We start from the raw sequence: 8,254 nt of genomic DNA on the forward strand, positions 1-8,254 counted from the left end.
GATTGAACTCCATACACTCATATTTGTAGTTAGACGTTTTTTTTAATATCGCACGTTGTGGGACACGAGATTCTTCTGAAAAGGAACACGTTGTATAAGCGTTCATACATTTCATTTCTTTTTTGTTACGTAGGAAAATTGAGGTTATTAAAGATTACTCAGAACTCAATAATGCTTCAACCATACTATTAATACACATACATACAAATTGTTTTAGCTATGTTTAAATAAATCGTAATGATTTAACCTTTACTAAACTGTATTTTATGAACATTGGTAATTATTATCTACACTGAAGTGTAAAATGACACATGACCCTTCGACTACAGGTACAATTAAAAAAAAAAAACGAAATAACAGTTGTTTCAATTGACAATGAATGCATCGATAGTGTAATAGACTATACAGTATGTTGTAGTATCGTTTTTGTTTTGACTATTGTACATTGACTCTAAACCTAAAAAACCGATAAACATAAGAAAGTAGTGTTTTTATGTGTATGTACTGGGTGAGGTTAAAAAAATGTATGTAAAACTATTCATTCATAATGATGGTATTGTATTGTCTTGCAAGTTAAGAAATTCTTACGTAATAAATAATAAAAAAACATTTCTCTTAAGTTTAAAGTAATTTATTCTTAAGCTAAAATTAATTTTCGTTAGCTCATTTATCTTTTTTAAACTGTATTGTTGCTTATAACAGGACCGGTTTTAACACTAATAGCGCGCTGGGCGAAATATCTACGACTCCACCCTTTATAGCACTTTGGGGGGACGTAAATAGGCTTAAATAAGACTAAATTGCAGACTTGTGGCACCCCTGTCCAGCGCCCAGGGCGGCTAACATACGCCCTTACCGGTCTTGAATATATTATATATGTGAATAACGCGTGATGTCCCAAAAATACAATACTCTGATCTTTATGTAATCTATTAGTGCCAAGATTTATAAAATAATATCAATGCCCCTGTAAAGGAACTTCGTATAACCTCCAAAAGTGAACCATAAACAGCTGTAAACCAAAGCGTTATAACTTCAGAAATAAATGTTATGTTAAATAACATTAAAATGGTTCACTTTAACCACAACGTGCGTGTACGGGGCCATAGATTATAAGTACAATATTAACAGATAAAAAATATTTAGAATGTATCTCATCGAATATTTCCGGGACCAAGGTGTGTTGAATTACTTTACGTCTGAGAATTGTGCCTTAGTTTATAATAAGTACTGATTTAATTTCTCTTTTAATACATAAATTTATTTCTGTAAATGTTACCACAACTAGACTTTGAACAAAATGGAAAATACTAGAACTAAAAAACACTACAATAAAAATATGACAATCAAAATCATTTTGATATATTGCGTGCGTAGGAACATGTGTTTCATAGTTGTAGAGAATTATTTCTTTATTGGGCTCAAAAATTCGAGAGTTGTCATATTAAAAAAAAATAAGCAGGTAAACGAAACCTAATCTTGTATTTAAGATCTTACTATAAAGGTCCCAATTAGGTTAAGTTTCAAATTATTTGCTTAGTTCAATATATTGTAAAAAAATAATCTTGATATTCCATGCTTTGTTTAAAAATAAACGAAATTGGAAATAAATGCGACTATGTGACTAAAAGAATGGAGAATGAAGTGTATTTTTGAAAATCAATCATTTCTGAAATATTAAATACTAAAATAAATGCTTCTCAGACTTTAAAAATTCATTGTTCAATATAAAAGGGTGTGATTTCAGAGTTACTTGTCCCTTGTGTTTTTAGATGTTTTGATTCATAAAATTGATTCCATTATACTTATAAAAAATAACTTTTTTATTTTTAAAAGCGACACTAAAATCACACTCTGTTAATAAAGATTTTACTAGTCTTCTTAGAATCTTAATGTTTTATATTTTTAGGTATTGTTTTTCCTTAAGTAAATAAGTTCTTTAAACATAAGTTATTGATAAGCATAGATCTGCAACATAAGTGTAAAACCATAAAAAATAACGTGAAAGTGATATCTATTATAAAACATGAATATAAAGTATTTATTTATTTAAAGCATTTGTGTTTTACTTCAAAGCCAAAACAAGTTTTGGTACTATATTACCCTGCCCTCAACAAAAATCTTCAATAACTAACACTTATTACCGTGTAAACAACAAAACAAAAAACTAAACCCCTTATAGATGTGGTCATCGCCACATTACAAAGGTTTTAACTATCTGAGAACCTTACTAATCTACCTAGGTAGGAGGAGCAGGTGCTCCTCCTACCTAGACAAGATCATTGGATGGCGACGCCCGTGCCTGTGGAGATCGCTTTTAGTCAAAGTTCTTAAAACGTCCAAACAGAAATGTTATTATTATTTGAAAAGTTCTTAGCGCGATTCTTGTTCAATTTCCTACACGGACATAATCTACTTAATTAAAACAATTGAAATGCTACAAAACATATTCCTAGTTTCGGTTCGACAATATCTTTTCAGTCAGGCATAAAATTATCAACATTTCATTTATTTTATTTAAACTTTTTGTAACTGTAAAGTTATTAAATAATTTTACAGTTTTAAATAATATAGTACTTGGCAAAGCATACTTATTTAAAAAATATATTGGTTCCTAGAAATTAAAAATAGTTTCTGCTCTGGTGTGGCAGATAAACAATATAATTTTTGTCGTTTATTTATTAAAAAGTATTTTATGCTGTCAGTTTGACGTTATTTAATGTCAATTTTGACAAGCATGAACTTTAGAAATGTCCAAGAAGTAAACAATTTGTAATTTTACTTTGTCGCTTGTTATGTTAAAATGGAAATTGAAATAAAAATAATAAAAGACGTAAATGACGAAAAAGGACATACTTCGATTTGTCGTGTATGCTTAAAAAGAGGTACAGAGAAGTTCAAGTCCCTTTTTGATAAATTTAAAAGGTTGTCTCTTTTCGACCATATTAATGTTTTAACAAACATTGATATAAAACTAAACGACGGTTTACCTGATACGATATGTTTAACATGTTACGATGAATTAGAGACGGCCATTAATTTCAAAGAGAAATGTGAAAATGCGAATAGTATCTTGAAAAATACGGATTTAGACACAATATTGAAGGGTGAGACGTATCCAGAAATTGTAGTTAAGAAAGAACTCGATGAGAATTCTGAAGAGTCCAATGACGCGAACGACGACACATCCACACAGTATCTAGAAGACGAGTCAATAAAAAGTGAATCTTTTCTGCCCATATCAGAGGACAAGAAACCATCTACAGAATGTACAGTCCAATGCCACGACTGTGGCTCTTTTTTCAAAAGTAAATGCAAATTGGGAGTGCATTGGAAGAAAACCCATATGTTAAATTCTTTAATATGCTCTGTATGCAAAAGGACATTCAAATCTTACAAAGCGTACCACACTCATATAAAAACAAAAAAGCGAAGTTGCACGTCTTTAGCGAGTGGAATGATTGATATTACCGGTATTGGTAGATCTCGGACATTCCATTGTAAACAATGTCCATATAAAACTAAAAGAAATAAAGATATACAAAGTCATGTTGTCATCCACAGTGGAGAAAGACCATATAAATGTGACATTTGTTCGAAAACATTCACTCAACTAACCACTGTACAGAATCACAAGGAAATAGTGCATAAGAAATACAAAGTTGAAATAACATGTCAAATTTGTGGAAAGTGTGTTAGAGGGAGATCTCAAGTGTATCGTCACATACGAGGTCATGATAAAGTTCACTGTCCGATCTGCAATATATCACTGAGTAGGTTAAGTCAAAAACAACATATGCAGCGGCATGGCTCAAAGACTTACACTTGTGAAGTGTGTGCATTAGCGTTTTACACTTCTGCCGAATTATCCAACCACAGACGCAACCATAATAAAGATAAACCAGCTCTTAAATGCAATTTATGTGAGTTCAGATCAAACAGAGCTGACAGTATGAAGAGACACAAAAATAGGCATACGGATGACAATGTACCATGCATTACTTGTGGTATGTTTTTCTCGAATAAACAAAAGCTTGTGTTGCATGAAAGAATACATTATGAAGAGAAGAAATATTTTTGTCCTTATTGTAATCATGGTTTTCACAGTAGCCGTTCGGTGAGGAAACATGTTGGTATAAAACATAAACATTTAATTAAATTAAATAAAAAGCAAGCATTAATTGTCAAAGATGAAGTGCCCGCATTAGATCCTTACAGTCCTAAAATTATTGAAGTTGAAACATCACCAATGGAAGATTTATTAGAAAAAAATATTATATGTCAATAAACATTTTCTATTACACTTGTTAACTTAATTTTAGTTATAAATAATATCAAATTAACATTTTGTAAATAGTATTTATTGTACATACAAGCTAGTGTAAAAAATATTTTATTTCATTATACTGTACAATTAAAATTTAAAATAAAATTTTGATTTTATACTTCTTTTATTTACCATAAACAAACAGTACATATTTTTCTTAGTTAATCTACACCAGCTATAATAAACTCAATTTCCACTTAGCGTCGTCTTATGAATAGAAACGATATTATTTCCACTTGCGCTCCCGCGCCTATAGAAAATTATAGCAACACTGACTCAAATTGGATATAGGTTAAGGTAATAATTAATTCAGCCATTTCTTAGACAAAACCCCACAATCCGCTATTAATTGCGTAGCGAAAAAATAACCTTTCAGATCATATAAGTTTTGGGTCTATCTAACTACTTAAAATTAAAAACAAAGGAATTTAAAATCATAGGTTATAGTTTTCATATATGTAAGTAACAATATGTGTCAAGGTCCCAATCAATTAGCGTGCACTTTGATAATAAAAGTGAACGTTATCCGTTCCGATTGTTTTATAATCGATCAATTCCAATATCAATGTTAAGAATATCGATAAATTTTAATTTTCACTAATTAAACGATTTTAACAAACTTTTATGGAATAATCCGAGTAACAAAATTACCTTTTCGATTTACACATTATATAGTAGATTTTATCGAGTATTTTTTTTTTGAGGAGAAAAGACAAACGAACGGTACCCCAAATGGCTTGTAGTTTACCGTTTTGCTTGAATCGAAAGTCCACGTTTTATTAATTTGTTTAAAATCTTAATTACGGACTACTAGAATGTGCCGTACGAGCGTATGTTTGTCGTATAAAATATAAATACAGTCGAACCTCGATAAGTTAAAATCCAACACAAGTTTAAGTTACCGAGGTTTGAGTTATCGAGGTTCTACTATAATTTACTAACACCGATGATGGTATGTATATTTATGTGCCAATCTTCCTATTCTTAAACTAATTTGAACACACACAATTACTTGGCCTCAGTTGTCGTGACCTCAATTGATATTATTAATTAAAAAAATATATCTTTGTCCGTGACTCTGTGATAGACAGGGATCATGGATTATTTTTTTTATTTTTAGAAATATATGCCTTTTAGTTAACTAATCGATATAAACATTAGTATCTTAAAAGCAATTAATAAACCTACAAGCTACAATACAAAGATAAAGAAATATTATTTTGTTTTTTAACAATTCCGTTTTCAATGAAAATTAAATCTATTTTTTACGTAGACTCATATTTTACCTCTTTGTGTTAAGATAATCAATCTTTTATGCTTACGTAAGTTGTTTTTCCTAACATATTTTGCTTGTGAGTTATAGACCCAGAATTGGCTCTTATTTAGGGAGAAGGCCAAATGAATTTATTGTCTGTCTAGATTTTGTCTACACACTACAATATGAATCAATTTATCTGGTAGTCTTGGAGTTATGGCATAATCACATTTATAATAAAAACTAACATAATGTATCGAAAAATTTGATCTAAGTTAGAATTAGACTATTTTAGGGATGATGGGTAGAATGTTCTTCCGTTTCTTTGATAAATTATCTCGTATGGAGTTATAATTTTTCCCTTTTTTATGTTTGTTTGTTTATGTCCTTCCTTGCTCTGAGATTTACGTGCATCTAATCCAGTGCGTGGGCGAAGCTTTTTAATAATAAATATGCTCGTAACGCGTGAAGAGATTTGTTGCCAACATATGTTCCCAGAGGTGTCGTGTGTCCTGACATACTAGGAAATGTTTTCTGAATTCTGGATATTTTATATCTCATGTATTGAAATAACTCAAAAACTACTGGGTCGATTTCTTTCATTATTGAGTAACATAAGGTATCTATACTAATATTATAAAGAGGAAAGATTTGTATTTTTGTATGTATTGAATCAACTCAAAAACTACTGGGCCGATTTTAAAAATTCTTTCACCATTAAAAAGCTACGTTATCACTGAGTAACATAGGCTACATTTTTTTAATTTCACGCAGGCGAAGTCACGAGCAACAGCTAGTGTTTTATATCAACGAAAAGGGGAAGAATGCGACAGAAAATATATATTCTTTGTGAACAAGGCAAAGCAGGGCGCATTACTAGTTTTTTACATTTCCAATTTTACCGAATCAGTCCGTAAGTGTAAATTTAACTTATATTTAGGGCAGGCGCACAATTTGACTAAACAATCGCACAAAGATTATGCGATCGTCAATTGTTTCGCACTTAATAAAACTATCTAGTTGCACAACTAAAAATCGAGTAGTGTGCGCACCTCCATATAAACTCATAAGTATCAAAGCGAGACTGAACAGTTGTACGATAGTTTAGTTTCAGGTCCACTCTATTATACTGACAGACTTGTTTTAGTCACTACTAGCTGTACCGGTGCGACTTCATCCGCATGAAATTATGAAAATTTTATTTTATTGTTTACATTTGTCAAATTATCAATAGCAAATGTCAAAATGACACGATATGACATGATAACCCTTAGCAAACTTTCTTTCTTGATGTTTGCTGCAACTTATGGTGTCTTTCCCACATTAGGGGTTTTAACCAAAAATTTTTCGCCCTAAGTTTAATGGCGTGAAAAAAATAGCCTAAAGTATGACGTAAGTGTAGGGCTTTTTATTAAAAAAAGAATTATTCAAAAATATGCTGTAATTGCTGAGACCTTAGGCAACAAAGAAGTGTGTGTACGCTTTATTATAATAGTATAGATAAACCGATTCGGAATATAAAAGTGACCAAAGTGGCGGTAGCGTACATTAGACAAAGGATGTAACATTTAGTAAATTACAATAGGCACTGCGGCAACAAACAGGTCCCTAACTCAGCGTAATTCTGCAGAAGTGCTGATTTTTTATTGACTACGTCTAGTTACTTGTTTGACTAACAGAATATAAATAACCGTATTTAAAACGTTACACAGTTGCTGTAGAAATTACTAATTATAGTCATATCACAACTCTCTCTTTCTATCTCCTTGATAACAGTTTAACCGCTAAGATCATAACTGGATAACAGTTCGCGTTAATTTCTATGTAACCAAGTTGTAATTACTATGGAGTTTTCACTCACCAAATAGCGTTATAATAGTTTGTTAGTTTTGTGAAAACATTGTAATGCGAAATTAGATAAATAAGACAGAGTTTTATCGTTTTTCGTTACCGAAATCTAAAACTCAGATCAATCATTAAACGTCTGAGTGTGGCTGTATGTTCTATTTCTGTCTATTGACTCAAAAGGCACATTTCGTGCATAGAATATTTTTGTAAAACTGCTAATAACTTTTTTTTGATACAGTTATATTTGACACAGTTATAAAATGCATATTGTAACTAGTTACATCACTTAATAACGAAATAGTTTTAATATATTCACCGCTTCGGTAACGTAATATTTTGTAGTTTTATTGATTTTTCAATTTTACTGGATCTATACTCGGTCTATAACCGGTTTTCCCGCGCACCGGTAGCCCTGCACAGTTCTCATAGATGGTTTACGCGAGATTATTTACTTGTTTTTTTTTTTTAATAAGAAAATTGACGCTAAAATTGACCGATATTATGATGTATTTCTTTGTGATTTCTAGTCTTAAATATTATCATTTAACTTACGCATGAAAAGCAAAAAAACTTTGTTTCTCAATATTTTTAATAAAAGCAAGAAACACCAAGAAGTTGAATTCATAAATCTAATAGAAGAATTATTTTGAGTATCCGTAGCTTCATTGTTTTTACGTGAAAATTTGGATGGTGTATCAGTTCCCTTACCTGTGAATTCCACGCATGATCTTTGACTAGCGAACGGCCGCCGTGAGCCACCCAACGCCATTTTCGCTCCAGTCCAGTTAGACTTGCGTCGCGCGTTGCACGTGTCAATATGGCCG

General features: G+C 31.2%; 1 protein-coding gene across 1 annotated transcript; it reads left to right on the plus strand.

Annotated features, from left to right (window-relative positions):
• Positions 1-2,772: 2,772 nt before the first annotated feature.
• Positions 2,773-4,305, plus strand: LOC106107875 (zinc finger protein 485). Its single transcript, XM_013288884.1, has one exon. It carries the CDS (start codon positions 2,804-2,806, stop codon positions 4,286-4,288), a length of 1,485 nt encoding a protein of 494 aa, XP_013144338.1. The 5' UTR covers positions 2,773-2,803; the 3' UTR covers positions 4,289-4,305.
• The last annotated feature ends 3,949 nt before the right edge of the window (positions 4,306-8,254 follow it).

This window comes from Papilio polytes, unplaced genomic scaffold (assembly GCF_000836215.1).
Source record: "Papilio polytes unplaced genomic scaffold, Ppol_1.0 DF821845.1, whole genome shotgun sequence".
Lineage (NCBI taxonomy): Eukaryota > Metazoa > Arthropoda > Insecta > Lepidoptera > Papilionidae > Papilio > Papilio polytes.

What these genes read in the sequence shown, in the direction of transcription:
- LOC106107875 (XM_013288884.1), top strand. Translation starts at nt 2,804, where the DNA reads ATGGAAATTGAAATAAAAATAATAAAAGACGTAAATGACGAAAAAGGA.